General features: G+C 45.9%; 1 protein-coding gene across 2 annotated transcripts; it reads right to left on the reverse strand.

Moving 5' to 3' along the window:
- Positions 1-760: 760 nt before the first annotated feature.
- PIK3IP1 (phosphoinositide-3-kinase interacting protein 1) lies at positions 761-7,219 on the reverse strand. 2 transcript variants are annotated; one of them, XM_065738901.1, is made up of 7 exons: positions 7,087-7,219; positions 6,833-6,949; positions 6,633-6,749; positions 4,570-4,755; positions 4,362-4,440; positions 2,183-2,373; positions 761-2,059 (listed from the first exon to the last, which is right to left on the reverse strand). In XM_065738901.1, the coding sequence occupies exons 1-7, from the start codon at positions 7,166-7,168 to the stop codon at positions 2,052-2,054; spliced, it is 780 nt and encodes a 259-aa protein (XP_065594973.1). In that variant the 5' UTR covers positions 7,169-7,219; the 3' UTR covers positions 761-2,051. The 2 variants fall into 2 exon arrangements, with proteins under 2 accessions (XP_065594973.1, XP_065594972.1); XM_065738900.1 differs by having other exon boundaries at positions 761-2,373; positions 7,087-7,218.
- Between the last annotated feature and the right edge of the window lie 10,824 nt (positions 7,220-18,043).

Consider the following 18,043-nt stretch of genomic DNA (forward strand, 5'->3'; position numbering starts at 1 on the left):
TCTGTGTAAAAATGTAATAAAGCAGGAAACTGCAACTTGGGGTTTTCTTGCAGCAACAAAACTATACAGACCAAACAGCAGAAGAACCCCTTTCCTTGGACCAGGGGCTCTGCCACACACAGGACTACTGAGAGGCTGTGCAAGTGCTTAATGGTAATATTCACCTGGAGTGATGCAAAGGGAAGATGCTGTCTAGCTGTTCTGCTCAAGACGTGACAGGAGCCTCTCTTTCCTTTTCTGAATCAGGGATAAAAATACAGCCCATTCTTAGAAACATCATATTCTGAAATATGTAGTTGAAGAGACATTTGTTAATGCCAGGGCAGAAAATATGCAAGCTATGTCAGTGCCTCCTGTAACCTGCTGTGCTGTCTCCTTGCTTTCCAAAGCAAGGCCCCAAGGGACGGAGCTGCTGCTGAGCAGCACCAAAGCAGAACTGACCTGCGTCACTGCAGGAAGGGGCTGAAAGGGAGAGCAATCTTCCCACGGGCCAGCCTACTTTGTCAGCCCAGTTCACACACCCACAGCTGCTTTTCAGGAACACTGCCCCAGTCCTGGGCTAGCTGCTGGCAGCAAGGAAACATGGTCTGTGTACCACGTCTGTGCTGGGGAGCAGAGGCCCTGCTTGTAGGGATTTACCTTTGGGCCTGGCAAATTGTAGCAGTATTTTCCCTTCTCCTCAGTTTGAAGTCTGCAGCAAACAAAAGGATGCTGCTCCGGCAGGCAGGAACACAGAGATGAGCCACAGTCCATACAAGTCTACAGAGCATTTTTCGTTTAAGCTTTAATACAAGGTAGCACAATCTGCACCTTCTCATAATGAGGTATTTAAAACATTTTACAAAGAAATGGTATTCAAAGGCATTAAAAAATAAAACATTTCCCTTTTTTGAATCAAACATTAACACTAAAACCCCTGCTGCCAAGTGCTATTCCCTGTTAGGCCCTCGGCTATAAAGCAGATGGCTAGAAATCTTACTTGAATGGCTTGATTCCCCTGAGGTGGGGATAGATGTTTCCCTGAACTGGCCTTGCCTCGGTGCCATCTGGGAGACACAGCAGCAGCTATCCTTTCCAAAGTCCCTGGAATGCTGATAAAAGTTGTTATAAAATCTCTCTAATGGGGCCAGGTTTGGTAAGCAAGCAGTCTTGCAGCACAAGCTGAGCATTTGTGAAGAGGGCTGGGCCAGAAGCCATGCTGTGGCTTTGGGATCTTTCAAGAGCAGTAGTCCTGTCCTGCTCTTAGAGCAAGAGCTGCTGCGTCAGGATCCACAGCTGGCTTGACCATTCCCTCCAGAGCTGGCTCTAGAAAGTTGAGGGAATTTAGAAGAGGATGTTATCTGTCAGTGCTCAACCCACTGTAGCTGACTACGGGCACAGGTTTTTTCTTCTTCACTCCAGAACAATCTACTGCTGGCCTTCTGGTCTCCTGAACTGTGTAAATGAGCAGGAGACAGACCACCTGGACACCTACAACTGTGGCTATGCATGTAGCACCACAGGGGAATGGAGATGTACCCTCAGCCCTGGAAGACCTGGATTTGTCAAGACCTTGAGAAGAGCTTTTCCAAATTTACACTGGGGCTAAATATTCTGTTATTGGCCAAAGCCATACACTTTCCTGGGGGAAAAAAAACACTGTTCTAGTAGCAGCATTCTGGATAGGATTCTCCAGCTCTCAGCCACTAAAGCAAAAAAGACAGGATCTATTATCAGTGTAATTATCTAGGTTTGACGTGAAGCTCCCCTCAGTCCCTGCAGTATTGCTCCCTCCTGGGCTTCCAGGTTGAAACATAAGTTAACAGTGCACACCGTTAAATAGGAAAGGAACAGAAGAACAGGAAGCAAGGACCACACTCAGGGCTACTGATTCTGTGGCCAGGCGTGAACCCGGCCCATCATCCCCTCCAGTTCCTTGGCACTCCATGGAGATAGGTGGGAGGAAGCAGCAGGATCCACCAAACCAGTCTCCAGCTGGTCATGCACTGAACGGTGCCCCTCAAACAGGCTGTGATGATTAGAGCCCATTGCTCTGTCCCTCTGCATCACCTTCACGTGGCTTTCATCGAAAAGAAAACAAAATAGAAATGAACACACGCAACCCCCACACTCACAGTGGGAAGCTGGAAGCTTCACTCAGCCTGCATGTCTCCTGCCCCAGCTGCTCAGGCACCAGGGGTACCTGCCTGCCCCATGAGTGGGCCACTGCCATCCTGTGTGTCTTCCACAGGTGTCTCGTTAGTGTGAACCACAACTGTGTTCTCATCCACAAGCTCACAGGCAGGATTGGTGAACGCTGAGAGTGGCAGTGTGATGCGCTGCATTTCACGCTCATGAACTTTCTGCTCATGCTTTTCCTTCAGGTCTTTTCCCCTGGGTAAGAAAATAATAAATACATATATGTATGGTTCGAGTGCCACTGCTTGAAGGCAGAATCAGTAAAGGTGATATGGCAGAAGAGAAGACTCGAGACTCAGTACTTTGTTTCACAAAAGGATGTCCCAGCCACATACCCTGCCATTGGCAGAGGACCATGAGAACCTTTACAAATATGCAGCTAAGTCTGGTCCTCTCCCCCATAATATCTTATTCACTGACAGTACTTCATCTAAACGATGACTGGAAAGCCAAACCCCTACAAACCACGGTGCTGGCAAATGTTTCTGAATACCTTAGAGTCCCACAGCGTGGTCTGGTGCAGGCCCAAGGGAGCAGTGAGACAGCAGAGCCCACTGCTGTGCAAACGAGCTTCTACAGCTCACTTCATTCGACAGAAACAAGTGCTGAATGTAGTGGTAAGATTCTGCCTGTTGCAGCAAACTTGTGTAGCAAATTATGCCATTACTGAATTTATTCAAGCCTGTTTCAGAGTTGGCCATGCCTGCTGTGGCTGAAGCTAACAGCTTAATACCACAAGTGGCTTCTCAAGCCTACTTAACTTCCCAGCCTGTTGCTATGTGAGGCGACACCTCTGTAATTTGTACTGAAGAACTGCATGGCTTTAAAAATGGATGGCATTAATAGCACGTTGTCTCCAGAAAAGCTACGCGTACCAAAAGCTATAAAACACATTAGAGGCTTCTCACCACACCCACCCAAACCTGCCAGCTTGCACATGCAATTTTGAGAGCAAGGCACCCGGGAAGAGGGGGTAAGTAATTCTGGGTCTGGAGAAGCAAAGCTGCATTCGGATAAAGCTCAGTATTTCTCCTTCCTGACAAAGAAAAGAGTGAAGTGGTGCAGGCACCACTCAACACCTCCCGAGGCTTGTGATCCCCACCAGGCAGAGCTGCTGGGGCTTCCAGTCGGCACATAAGCGTTCTGGCAGCTTTTCAAAGCTGCCTACAAGTGTGCAGCAGTGGCTGCCGATCCTGCCAGCACACGAGACAGCGTTCTCTGAAGTGACAACTCAAATCAGATTCTTCAACAAGCAATGCTCTGTGTTTTGCCCCTTATGTAACACTCCTCCCTCTGTTTTTTTCTTCTGTTGGCGTTTATTATAAACACTTACATAAGGACGTGTCCTAGCTTGGGAAAGGGCTCCTTCTGCTTGGCTGTGTCAGGCTGCTGTCAAACAGCCAAACACAGAACAAACCCTCCCAGAGGAGACAGCCTGGGCCTTCACTTGCTGCAACTATACTGGTACTTGCTAATCCTGCCCTCTTATTAAGCTGCTTCCTTTTACCACAAACCCTTCTGATGCTCAGATGCTACAGAAAGGTTTCTCCGTGCAGCACAGTGAAGTGGCCGAACAAGTCATAACGTACTCATGAATCAAAAGTGACCTTACAGCAGACAGGAGCTTTGATAAATGGAGCTTTTCCAAAGAGCGCTACCTGCTATGCAGCTTCACAGAACACAACGCACGTGTGGCAAAGGATTTGCCAATTATTTCTCTCCTAAAGTTACCTAAACTAGAGAAAGCAGGGGAAGAGGTGGTCTGCTGAAAGGACTGCTCTTCTGACTGCAAAGTAAACTTCCTGTGAGGGCACCTGGGCTCTGCTCTCTACATACAGCTCCTACCTAGAAGTCAGCTCCCCTGGAAGCACCTGACAAAGCCACAACAAATCATGCAAATACACATCCCAAAATGAACAAACAAAAAGAGGGCTGTTTGAAACTTTAAATGGGACAGAATACTAAATGGATGGGTGAAATAGAGAAGAGTGGGATTTATTCTCACATTATTCTTTTCCTGTTGTGACAAGATAAATTCCTGTACAACTCGTGAGGTCTGAAGACTTATGCATCTATTTGTCTTTTCATTAGGATCTGGTTGGATCTGCAGATATTCAGACATTCCTGATCTGTGTTGTTTTATGCTTAAACCAGCTTTAGGACAAAGGAGAGTAGCAACTGACCTCTTATAGATGTATCCCACAACAATGCCAGCTCCAATGGCAATGATTATCACCATCATGATCAGTCCCAGCACATACCCTGTAAAGAGGGAAAGAAGCAGCAGTGGAGGCGTTAGATCCAGTTACAGCAGCACCTTCTGAGCCTCAAAACAAGTCCATCCTGCCAGAGCTACAGGAACGGATCCAGCACACAATCCTGGGCTTTTACCTAGCGTCCCTAAGTCCTTCTTCTCTCTGGAGTTCATCTGCACTCTCTGACTTATCCCAATGACAGGCTGCACAGCGGCTGCCTCACTCCGCGAGGGCAAGGTATCAGCTGGTTCAAACACCTGGCTGGCCTCCTGAGAAATATTAACTTCTGCTGTAGGGACTGGGGCTGTGGTAGCAGTAGCATCTGCTGGGAGGAAAAAAAAGAGACATACAAAATACTGAACATTGCTGAGCACTTCAAAATAACATATGCCACGTGTGTGGGACAGATCTAGCCTGGTATCACCAAACTGTCTTCAAAGCACACTGACAAACACTTATTCCCATGAATAAGAAGTTACTATTCACAGTAACTTAAGAAGTTACTGCCAGAAATCCTACCAAGAGAAACGTACTCTCCCTGCTTTCCTCTGACATGAATCCATGTAACTGGGAGTGTAAGGCATCACCTTGGATGAGGCAGAAGACAGAGCAGAACAAAACCCAGGTTCAGAGCATGAGTCCAGGGGATGCACAATGGCTTCATTTAGTCTACAGATCGATATACAGGCTGCAGCTTCAATCATGCTGAACAGACATGAAAAAAGATTATGAGAATCTCCCAGGAGTCTATTTATCTCTCTTCTGCCTCAATCTTCCTGACACAGGAAAGTTTGACGGAAGGAGACTCCAGATGGTGTCAAACAACCTGGGACATTTTTACCCAGCCCCTCTTTGCAGCCACGCAGCAAACTCCTTCAGCATGATGGACAGCCTAAGTCAGAGCAATGCTTCAGGCAGCAGAGGCATTGATTTATGTTAAGTACAGCCCTCCTCAGCCAGAGCCCGCAGAAAGGTGAGGATGGATGCCCATAGCAGACTCTCTCAGCACTGCAGATTTTTATCAACCACATTAATAAGATTTTCAAGAAAGCTCTTTCTTTCACGTCACAGTAAAAAATATTGTAGTAGAATGTATGCATCTATTGCCTGGCATGAACAACAAAATAAAATCCCCACTTTTTTGGAAATGCCATGCACTGCATGCATGCACATTTGCCAACTCCCTCCATCTCTCAGCAGGCCCTGGATCTCACCCCACAGCTGGCATTAACTCCATCTGGATTTGCTATCTGCAGCCATTTTGAGTCCTCAGTGGAATGTGAAATGGAAGTACAGATGGGGAGTTAGAAACAGGAAATCAGGGTGCCTGCACTGCAGTTATGTTACTTCAGGTCAGGCCAGAGAAGCTAACTAAGGGGAGCTGCAGGACATAGCTACAATAAAACGGTGCCTGCACTGAGACACAAGAATGGCCAAACCATGCAGAGGGTGTACTGGATGGAAGGTCAGTTAACTCCCCAGATCCCAAAGCTGCAAGACTGTTCTTGGCAGCAGAACATTTGTTTTGCTTTATCTTTAGAGAAAAGCAGGCAACAATCAAGTAGAGCAAAGGAAAGCAGAGGGAGTACGTGTGGGGGAAAGCTGTTTACATGCAAGGCCAGCAATCCCGAGGGACAGTGCAGTGCGTACATCTGGAGAGGCTCAGAGATCAGCAAATAGTCCAAAAAACAAGTGCTTGCTTTGGTCTCAGCCAATACTGACATCTCCACTCCCAGAAGCTGGCTCTCCGCTAGGGCTCTCCTCCTGGCAGGCTCCTTCACACCACGACATGTCTGACTGACACCCTGTTGTTTTCTTTCTTAATGTCCTCTCTTCACATCTTGTTTTTAATCATCTTCCCCCCCTACCTGTACCCAAACTCACCCTGGCACTCCTTTAGCCGTTCCAACAATAAGCTCCTACCCACTTCTCTACAGTTCCTAGATGTCCGGACCTCCACCTTTTGTAACACGGCTCTACAGCCCTACGCAGACCAACAAAACGGATGGGGGGCGAGGCTCTGCATGGGCTTTTTCCGCTGCTAAGGCAAAACCTCCAAGAACAGGCGAGGGCCGGAGGGGAGCCCCGGGTAAGGGGCAGCGGAGATCGCACGGGGACCCCACCCCGGGGGACGGCCCCAGCCCGGGCAGGGAAGGACAAAGCCGGGGAAGGGCGGCAGCGGGGGACAGCCGCTCCTACCTGGGCAGGGGGCGATCTCGCAGGTTCTGCGCTCGGGGACCCCGGCGGCGCCTCGGACGTAGCACCAGGGCGCGGCGTCGCCATTCGGGTTCCGGCAGCTGTCGTGATCCTCGGCGACTGCGGGAGGGCACGGGGCGGTCAGCGCGGGGCTCCCCGCGTTCCGAGCCCCGCCGCCCCGGCACCCCCCCGCCCTCACCCACCTGCCGGGAGCGCGGCGCCGGTCTCGCTCCGCACCGCCAGCCAGTTGAGGCACGGGGCGCCGCCGGAGGCCACCCGCCGGTTCCCTCGGTAGGACGCGCCGTCGCCGCGGAGGCACTCTGCGGACACACGAGGCCGGGCCATGCGGGGAGGTTCCCCACCCTCGCCGGAGGTTTCCCCCCACCCCATCCCTCCCGGGGCCGGCCATTGTCCCCCACAACAAAGCCGGGCCCCCCTCGGGCGGGCCGACACTCACCCTCGGCGCCGCGGGCGGCCGCCAGCAGCAGCGAGCCCAGCAGCACCGCGCCCAGCGCCCGCAGCGAGCCCCCGCGCAGCATCCTCGGCGCGGAGGGCGAGGAGCCGCCGGCCCGGCCCCGCCGCTCGGCTGCGCTGCGCTCAGCGCCGCGCCGAGCCCTGCCCCGGCGCTCCCCTCCCCGGTAAACAACCGCCGGGCTGCGCTCCCCCCTCCCCGCTTCGCGGCCGCCGCCGGGTCCTAACGCTAACGCCGCCGCCGCCTCCGCCCGCCCCCGGGCGGGTCCCGGCCCCGCGGGGAGCCCCGGGAGGGAAAGGGGTCGAGAGCCGCGGGGCAGCGCCGGGGCGGCCGTGGGGAAACGGCCTCGATCCCCCCGCCCCAAAACGTGAGAAACTGCTGGGCCGGGAGACGGGACTCCGAGCGCGGAGCCGTGCGTGCACCCCGGCTCGGGGATGGGATGTTCATCTTCCAGCCTCCCCTCCAGCGCTTAGAACTGAATTCTCCTCCCCCCGTTCTGCGTTAGGGTTCCCTCCGCTGTACGGAGACTGCGCCCGGGGGCGCGCACAATCCCATTGCTTTTCGGTGACTCCGCACGCTCGAGCGGCTGCGTCTGCCCGTGGAAAAACAAGGTAAACAGCCTCGAATGCTTTCAATGAAGGGTACTGCAATCATTCAGCCACAGCAAAAGAAAAAAAAAACCTTTCTACAGGCATCTGAAGTGGGCAGATGGGTTACAAAGGGTACTTCTCCAAACAGGCAGTATTTGGGTTCTGTATTGGGTTCTGCTTGCTGTATGCAAGCATCTGGAGTCACCCGCAAGGGTTCCATGTGACACGAGAGGAAAAACAACCTCGGAACGCTTGGACCTGCGGGCACGGGGCTCTCAGAGGGCCGGGGCCGAGTGGTGGGGCTGCAGCCAAGGCACGGGCTGGCAGCACGAGGTGCTGCTATTTCTGGCTTTTCCACCGAGTTCCTTCTGACCTTGGCCAATCTGCCCACTTCAGTTCTGTGCTCTTGCCCTTTTCCTTTCTGCTACGTGAGCGACAATCACACCTTGCTCTCCTGAAGAAGGCATGGAAGGTCCCTTCTTTTAAGGTGCTTTGAAATCTCATGCAAAGCATTGCTGGGAAGCTGCGTGCTGTACAGTGAATGAATCTCAGGGCAGCGCTGGCTGCAGCAGCGGTCCTTCCTTTCCCCTCCCAGATGTTTTCCATCCTGGCAGTGTTCACTGTGAGGCTGCTACAGGTGCCACGAGCAGGCACAAAGCACCGATCCTAGCCAGCTTTTACCCTTTTCCTACCAGGTCACACACGCACACTGATGCTTTCCAGCCAGGCTCCCCGCTGCCAGCACACAGTGCAGCCACAAAAATAAGCCAGCAGATGTAGCAGCATGGCAGAGGGGTAATGATGGAAACAGAGCATTCAGCAGAACTGAGCATGAAACTGTATCCTTAGCACTTCTGTGACTCGTACTTTAGCTTCATAATTTAACAGGACAGTATATTTAATTTAGTAAGGTTAAATTTAAAACAACCTGCAGCCAGACTTGCTAAGTGGGAAAAATCCTTTGTGTGTCAGCACTGACCAACGTCACAGCTAACACGTCTGCTTTGTGCTGCTCTGCTCATTGTGTGCACAGATAATCAGTTACTGCATTCCTCATGCTCTCCAGTTTTGCCCTCCGTGAAGGCACTGCTGAGTGGAGCAAACAGTTCTTAATAATGGCTACTGAGACAGACCTTCAGTTTGTAATAGCTCTTCCTAAGACATTTTATGGGACAAATTCCATTCACTCAGAAACTTCAGAGCCACGCGTGCATCCAGAGGCACAGTCTGCCCAAAACTGTTTGCAGATGCCTGCCAACCTGATTTCTTTTAGCTCATTTTGTGAGACTAACTCAGCTTCCGTGCCATGCTGCACAGAAAGCACCTCCCCCTGTACATCCCGATCCAGGAACTGCAGGCTGGGCAGTAATCTCTGGAAACAAACCTCAGACCTCTCTCTGCTGTTATGTAACAAGATAAATCTGCAGTTCTCATTACACCCAGCCAAGTGCCAGCAGACAATCAGAGTTTCTAGTCCATGGAAGAACAATGGTGAACCTGGGAGAAATGCAAAACCCGACATATTAACAGTAAAGATCAAAGTCTTTTCCACAGCTGACTTCTAAGCTGTTTTCTCTTTTATCTCTAGCTTTCTGCAGGATGAGGGAAGATTTATGCCTGGCAGTTTCACACAGTTAAGTTTAATAGGATGCCAGCAGTAGCTGTCAGAGGCAGAGTCAATTGTTCTTCCTGAGCTTTGGGAGTGGGCTTGCTCTTGTTGCTGCACTCTGAAGAGATTAAACCTGACATTACGTCCTGGGACTTGCTTTCCAAGGACCTACCTAAACTATAACTAATCAAAAGCTCTGTGGCTATACCCTCACACTGCATTCATGCAGGCGTCAGTTCAGGCACCCATACACACACACAGTGCACATGCACATCTCCAAACACTTCCCAGAAGAACACATAGGCAACTTCTAGGAACAGGGAGTTCACACTCCCTGAACTCCCTGTGAACCATTTCCAACCATGAGCTGGTACCTCCTCTGCTGTTCACCTGACGCAGGTTTCAGAACGTCAGCTTTCTCTGTCCTGCCTCTCAACTGGGCTCTTTTTTTATTTTATTGTACGTTTTCCACCTGTGGAAAAAATTTAAAATGTGTGGAAGATTTTCTTTGAGAAGAAAAATGCAAGGAAAATAAGATGTAGCGTGGCATGCTACAAAGGGAGGCAATGCACATGTACAGTTCTAGAAGGACTTCACATGAAGTCATCAAACCCACCCTCCTTCTCTGTCCACAGCCAGGTATGTTCACATCTTCCCAAACAAAAGTTGAGATAGTTTCCCACTGAAAGTACTAACATGCTTTATGACTTTATCTTACTAAATAAGGGGAATAAGCAAATCACCTTTATAATCTATTATTTTCTAGACAAATGGATTGCTTAAAACTGAGAACACTGACCACTGCCTTCCTTTTACCAAGGCACATGCACATTCCTGTCAATTCCCATTTCTTCTTTTTGGGCAAATCAAAATAATAAATGTATTTTTTTTCTTCTCAAAACACTTTTTTTCCCCCCTAAATCATTCTTCATTCCTATTCATCACTTCTCCAGTTTTTCTGCTTACTTCATAAATTGTGATCCTTAAAATAGTAAACTGAGGCAGCCTCCACTATGAAGAGAATATCAGAACAAATTTGTTTAAGGCTTAGGACTGTAAACACTGATTGCCAGTAATTACTATTAAGTACTTATAATTCCAATGAAAGTGGTTTTTTGTGTAGTTTTTTTTTTAACTCTTTTGTTGCCTCTGCATCATAAAAAGGGCTGTGGGTCTCACCTGCAAAAAGCCTTCTGTAAGCAGTGACGTAGGAGTCAGAAACAAATATGTTTCATTCCTAGCCTAGCAACAATCTGCATAGAAGAAAAAGCAGTAGGGTTGGAACAGACGGATTGGATGTTGAGTTTATGAAATCATCAGCTGAGTATAACTAAAAATTAAGACAGAGACAGTCACTACAAAGGAGTCAGTGTGAAGCAATAGGAATATCTGATTTTACTGTTGCATCCCCCTGCTGACATGTTCAAGGAGAGGCTTCCCCTCCCCCTTCCATTTGACAGCATGAGCTATTGCTAAGTAAATGCCAGCCACAGCCTCCAAGGACTAACAAGGAAGTCTGCAGAAGCAAAACAACCATATGTGATATTTGAACTGGTTCAGACTGGTTCAGAGTTTGCTCTACTTACTCAAAGTGCCTTCTCAGATGAGCTTTCTGTGTGGGCTGTAATAAAAGGAAAGAGGCCTCAGGAGGGCAATCTGGGATCTATTGTTTACTGGGAGAGCAGCAGAGCAGCTACACTTCTCCAGCACTGAGATTAGCAGTAAATACTCGCAGTAATCACTGACTTAAGAAATTTCACACACCGAGTCCTCTCTAGTAGCATCACACCTTTGTTCTTTTTGTGACAAACTGCACAGGGCCTTATCACAATTCCCTCAGTGGTTTTGTCAGGCCCAGCTGCACACAGACATATGGTCCATTGGGACTGTTGTAAAGGTCTTAGCTTGGATCGTGGTACTTATGTCTTTCCCCTGGTGCATTCTGAAATCAGCGTATGGATCACACACACAGTTTTCCTAGTGAGTGTGTCTCCTAGCAAGATACCTTAAAACTGGACAGATACTGCTAGGAATACAGTACAGCTGAAAAGGCTTCAGATCCCACTTACACTATTGTTCTGTGTCCTACAAACGCAGGCTGCTGATGACAGAAAACAGCATGTATGTGTAAGGGTAGAGGAATGGAACCGGAGAAAACGCAGGCCTATGAGCGAAGAACAGAGGCCTTACCCAAAATTCTTCTGATTTGTTGTTTGACCTCAGCAAGCTTCTGCCAGTTTGCCATATTAATACCACTTAAGTCAAAGAAGGCAGTCCTACACGTGTAGTGCTGACTTAAGATTAAGAGCACAAATAAACATTAACACAGGAAGAAAAATACGAGAATGGTCTGTGTGTTTTTTTAAGGTATTAAAGTACCTCTGTAACTGTTCTGATTCTTAATTCAGTGATGTGCACAGCAAAAACTAGCAAAGCTAAGCAGTCAGCTAAGCCCACATTCTTATTGGTTAGAAAATGCTGATGTAAAAATAACAGGTGAGATGCATGAAACAGGCAGTACCTGTATGGAGATTTTAGTCAAATGGAATAAAGATTTCTGTTTTGGTTGCAGTCATTAAGCTTCCAGTGAATTGGACAGAACTGTTTAAGTGCCCCTTGCTCACCATGGGAACAGATTTCACTAACAGAAGTGACAAGTCCAAAACTGCCATTTAAACTTCAGTAATCTAATATTATCATATTATCAAATTCAGCGTGAGCTTTCACTGCGAAAAAAGAGGTTGCAGAGTTGCAGTTAAATATACAAGATTTCCAGTTCCTTTGGAAAATGCATGTTTAAAATGCACAGCCACTCACTGCAAGCAAGCAACTCTCATATCCCCTGCCAACATAAAGGCAATGACATTATAAACCTGTACACATAAAAAATGAGAACAGAAATGTTTTTCTTATCTAGCTAGGGTTTTAGGACTGTGATCAGAGGAGTCTTTGTAATTCAACCTAGGAGCAAAGACCAAACCTTTCAGTAGAGCTACCAGTGTTTCCTCATAAAAGTGCAGGATTCGCAGACATTTAAAATGCAGGGCTCTCACCTCTGGATTTTATTTTCCTTAGCTGACCTGAAAACAGATTAAAACCATTGGCACATAGGTTCAGTGAAAGACCTCTCTCTCCACAGGTGTTTGCCTGATGGCTGTGGGAGGGGTTGTGTTTACTTTGGGAAGTTGCCCTGTCTTCTCTGTGTAGAATGGTAAACCTCTTTTATTTTCTCTGTGGGTTGCACACATGGCATTGGCATGCAAGGACAGCCTCTTTTGTGACTCTTATAAAAGCATACAGACTTTTCATGTCTATTTACAAAAGCAAAGTCCTTGTTACTTAAATATATTTAGAGTTTAGGGCAAAGCTTTGTTGTTGTTTTGGTCTCAAGTTTGCCATTCTCTTAGAAAATTAGGGCTCAAACTGGCAAAATCACAAGGAGGCTAAAGGAGTAGAAAGGAACAAAGGATTAATAGTTTCATCCCATCCTTTGCTAAACAATTTGAATATGACAGTGTTGAGTTGGAACATTGCATTTGACTGATGACCCAGCACCTGTGGTAGGCAGGTGAGATGCACAGAAAAATAAATGTTTCATTTTTCACCATCTTGCACATATTCAATAAGGATCAATCCCAGGTTTCACACAGATAGATGCTACTCTATCCACATATGCTAAAAGGATGAAAGAAATCACAAAGACCCAGAGAAAGGACATTCTGGTCAAAAGAAGAGCAGCTGATACACAGTGCTGAAACCTCCCCATGACATTACCTGCTTCAGTGTGGAGATCTGCAAAGGCAGAAACTAGCTCTGAAAAGAGGAAGACTTAGAGATATGGGAAGTGCAGGCTGTCTCTGGATACTCACGATCTCTGCTCTCCATCTCCAGGAAATGAATTCATGCAGCCTGCAGAGTTTAATTCTCTTTTGGTTTATTACTATTTAAAAACCAGTTTTTGCATCCCCTTCTACAGAGGCTTCACCTTTCAACAGAACATACAAAAAATACACACAATAGAAAAAAAAAAAAGATAGGTAGGTAAGTTGCTTTATACAAACAGGTCCCTAAGAACCCAAAAGGCTAAAACAGGCTCGGTTTCAATAGAAGCAGGCCCATAAATAGGCAGGAAACTTCATTCAAGTAGGGAAAGAGTCATCCATCCTCACCTAAGATCCTTTCTTGCTCACACTGAAGATAATGGGAAGATTCCCAACAACTTCAGTAGAAGCAGGATTGGGATTCATCAGAGCCAATGGCAAACTTTTCTGCTCCTTCCCTTCCAAGGCACTGTCTTGTCCATACAGAATGCAGCCAGGGAAAAATGCCAGACTTCCTGGCTCATCCCCACACTCATGTTTCGGTTGTTTGCTCTATAGGACATCTGAGAACAGCCTTTTATTTTCTCTTACGCTGTGTATTAGCACTAATTGCTGGAAACTTTCAGATTACAACAGTACTGAAGAGAAATTCTGATCCCAAGAGCAAGGCTTGGTTGATTATTTAAGAGCCAGCAGTCAGTCTGACAACTTTGCAGAGGGCATGTAAAAGTTGCCTGGAGAAGGCACCAGTTTGTAGACACAGCAGCCAAAAAGCTATTAGCAGGAATGAGATTGATTTATTACAAAAGCACTTACCCACACTCATTATGTGGCTGCAGGAAGCTCAAGAGCATTTATAGCTGCCAGTGGCTGTTTGAAGTGACCCCATGGTCCACATGGAACCCAGGAGCTAGGAGTTACCTCCTTCCTTCAGCACATCTCAGCTCAGAGCACATCCCAGTCTCCAAAACTGCAGTACAAGTAGAGAAGCCACCCAGGAAAAGCTTCATTCACATAAACCCTGACAGCAGATTGAAAACACCAGGCAATCTTTAAATTAATTTCAACATTTCACCTTTTGGGAAGAATGTAGCCCAAAGTTTAGCTCTGGATTATGCCTGGAGTCGGTGGGGCCAAATGTTTGTAGCAGTTAAGTAGCATTATTGTGCAGGACAGTTTGGCACATCAATCGAATCTTGAATCGTTCTTACTCAAGGTTATCATAATCTCATTTTTTATATGGGAACTAAGCACAGGAAGAGGCCAGGGATGACATAAGGTGTTAATTCTTTACAAAGAGGCAGTTATTACCTGCTACCACAGAGCAAACAACTGTGGTTCTCCACTAGCATGCTTTAACCATTCCAGCCATCCCCACAACTCCTTACAGCCAGGGTTCTTGTTCCTGTTCTGCAGCACTTAGTAGTCATGTCACATTTTTTAATTTTTTTTTCTATTTAGCCAAATAGTTCTCTGGTTTGTTTTACAGGTAGCATAGTTAATTTGCAGAACTGTGTGTATCTGAATAGGTACACAGACTGGCAAAGGAACGTATGGGGGTGAAGCTGTCAAGGAAGCAGGCAGAAAAACATTCTGCCAATGCTGCTGCTGATTCTGCAACAGTAAAAAGCAGCTCCAGGCTGCAGCCCTGCCACTGCCTCCCTCTTGGTCCAAGGCTGAGTGTTCCTAAACACACGGCTTTCTTAAAGGGACACAGAGCAGCAGACTGGGCTGAAAGCCACATCTGTTCCCAAAGGCTCTTTCTCAACAGCTGAAGGTTCTTATTTAGAAAAGCATGTACAGGATGAAAAGCTGGACTCTCAGGAGCCACAGGCATCTTCCACTATCTGCTTTCTTCATAAAAGTTTTCCTTTTTTTGTTTTTGTTTTTTTTTTCCCCCTCTTCGCTCATTGATTTTCTCTTGGGTTGGAACTGAGAGCATAAGCTCAGTTCCAATGTGAGCTTATGTTCTATTCAGTTAAAACTCATGTACTGTGCCCATGCAAAAGGTGAATGGTATAAAGCTGGCTTAAGTTATGTTAAGATATTCATAATGCTGTTAAGGTATATTCATAACGCTGAAAAAGCCAACGTGTTCCATAGTTTTGTTTGGCACTTGCTCTCAGAGTATCTGCCATCCTGAACCACCAAAAATATTTCTGTTCTTGCAGATGATACAGACAAGCCTTTCCTGTTTCATTACATAAAATTTTGATATTTTTTTCCTTTGTCCATTCATCTCTCATGAAACCCAGAGAAAGCTCTCTCCATTCGATCTTCCAACACTGAAGTCTGGAGTTCCTTTGAAATTTACTTTGGCATCTACTTCCTCAAGCAAGCACCTTAAAAAAATTAAGCTAAAAGTGGTATCCCACTCCAGACTTGAGACAAAAATTCAAATATTGAATTCTAGGAACAAAGATTCCATGGAGAAAAAACAAAAAAACAAACAAAAACTCAAGACACTAAAGCTACAACAGAGCCTACAAAATCTAGGTTAGATTTCATACTATCAATTCCATTAGTTGAGTTAGGTAGACATTCAGTTACACAGCTTCTCTATTCAAGTCAAGCCATTCCTTACTGCTGACAGCAGTTGAGGGAAAAACAATAATTTCAGGGAATACTTGGGAAATAACAAACATTCCCTAAGTCACTGGCACTCAAACGGGTCTAAAACTGTGACTGGGCATTTGCAATTATTCAAGAGATTGGAATGAAGACCAACTCCACACCATCTTACAGTTCTAGGTTTAAAAGAAAAAAACAAAAAACACACCAGAAAATACAAAGAAACACCTCCCCCATAATTCTTTGACCTATTATAGTTAAGGCACTGGATTGAGAGAAGGAAAATCTGAGTTCAGTTTCTGGTTCTGCTGTCAGTTTCCCACATCATCATGGGCAAATCACTTAGGATCAAGAGCTCACAGGCCATCACATTACCATGCATCAGTAAGTCACACCAGTCAGCCTCTTTGTGGACACCTAGCACGTGGCAAATGCAAGGTGATGTGACAATGTAATTCAGTATGGAATAAACATTACATTGTTCTACCTAGCACTTGTGGACAAAAACTGCTTAAGGCAAAAAGAAAAGCCTAGTGATAAGTCTGAGCCCCTGCATTCATCACAACATTTAATCATGCATGTAATCATTTTTTAGTGTTTCAGCTGTTTCATTCATTCACTTAGGAAATGCTAGCATCTATTCCTTTCTAGTCTATCATTAATGTCTAGATTATAAAGGTTTGAAGATATTTTCATACCTAATACAGAAGGGTCTGAACCACAGTTGAGGGGTTTAAGCACTCCCATAGTACAAAGAAGTACTACTAATCTGATATCAGAACTTGTATTAACTGAAGTTCCTTTAATTGCAGAGCAGTGCACTGACTTCAACACTGGATTGCAGTCCTAGCAAATAACAAAAAAGATACGTTATCTTCTATATGCTGACATGTCAGGTAAAAATGTAATAGAAACGATCTAAGTGAGGTTGCATCTTGAGGCATTTTAAGTATTACCCTTTGTACCCTGAACTGATGAGGCTGAGTTTTCTGTTTGGATCTCTCTTACAATCTATGAGCAGCAGACACTTCTCAAAGTATAGAATTCACATGTGAGTTCCTATCTAGAACTGAACAATATAACTCCAAAACAGGCAGAGCTCTGAAAAGCCATTTCTGCTGAAGATCTGTCCAATCTACTGTTGGCACTAGTCTCACTAATCTGTGTGTTGGTGCAGATCTCTCCCATTTACACTAGAATGATCTAGAACTGTCATTTCAGGATTGTTAACTTACTGCCTAATTGTTTCCTTGTTCACTAGACTGAGAATTAAATAGCTTTCATTCAATTCATTCATAACAACTTAGTAAGCATTTTCTTTGACAAGCAAAACACGGTGTTTTAGGTTTCCTTTTTAGCTGAAGGCCTCTCATTTGTTTCATCGGGTCCAAATCTGCAGCTTTCAAAATGAAATTCCAATACTCATGGTGTCAAAATTCAACTCACTTATAACAGTGAGTGCAGTGGAGCTGCAGCTAGGATAAAAATAACCAGCATTCTGGAAATGGATTTTATGGCTACCGCATGTTCTTCAAGTGCTAGGAACACCAAGGACACAAAGTTTGTGTATCTATCAGAACACAGCCTCAATTCAACAAAATTCTTCTCTGTGGCTTACTGTTCATTACTAAATACTAGCTACCTGTAAATCAGCATAACTGCAGTTGCATTTGCTAATCCCAATGAATTGTTATGCTGACTGGAAAGCCTGCTCCATCTTGACTTGCTTGGCAGCTTACAGGGTTGTCTCACCATAATCTAGATTCTGTTACCTTTCTGAAATGTCCTGTTTCTATTTGTCAAATAAGCTTATCAGCACAGCAACATCAGTTACATTAAGCTTTAGTTTAAAGGGGTGTTATGTTGTTTTTCAGTTTGTTTTTGTTTCCCTTTTTAGATGAGAGTCGTGCCTATTCCAGGGATTCAGGGGAGAGATGACTGTAGAAGAGTGTGTCCTTCAGTCCTCCAACCTAGATTAATAGTAAAATGTCAAATCCATATTTGCATGAAATACACAAATTTAGGAGGTGCTGGTACTATAAAGAGAAATTCATTGATTACTCAACCTCAGTTTAAAATACTCAAGAGCAAACTTTAGAAGTAGTTTCTTATAAGAGCTGGTGCTTCTAAGTCTTGTAGAGTTTAGAGTAGCATCCTAAAACTTTTATACTTACAAAGGGCTCTACACTTCAAACACAATACTGTAACAGGAATGTCATTTCAGCTGCTGAGTTTGGATTAGGAACACCTGGGCAACACAGAGTTCCACAAGAACAGTTTGTGGCTACCTTCTCATTTCATACAAACACATCTATTAGAGAGGATATAGATCCTGGTCTGTGGTGGTCTAT

The sequence above is a fragment of the Cyrtonyx montezumae genome, unplaced genomic scaffold (genome assembly GCF_038088225.1).
Source record: "Cyrtonyx montezumae isolate F1298 unplaced genomic scaffold, pur_monq_1.0 scaffold_23, whole genome shotgun sequence".
Classification (NCBI taxonomy): Eukaryota; Metazoa; Chordata; class Aves; order Galliformes; family Odontophoridae; genus Cyrtonyx; species Cyrtonyx montezumae.

Coding starts and splice junctions, on each gene's coding strand:
- PIK3IP1 (XM_065738900.1), bottom strand. CDS start 7,168: ATGCTGCGCGGGGGCTCGCTGCGGGCGCTGGGCGCGGTGCTGCTGGGC. Junction 6,750..6,832: donor CGGCGCCGCGCTCCCGGCAG/GTGGGTGAGGGC, acceptor GCCCTCCCGCAG/TCGCCGAGGATCACGACAGC. Junction 2,374..4,361: donor GTGGGATACATCTATAAGAG/GTCAGTTGCTAC, acceptor TTTCTTACCCAG/GGGAAAAGACCTGAAGGAAA.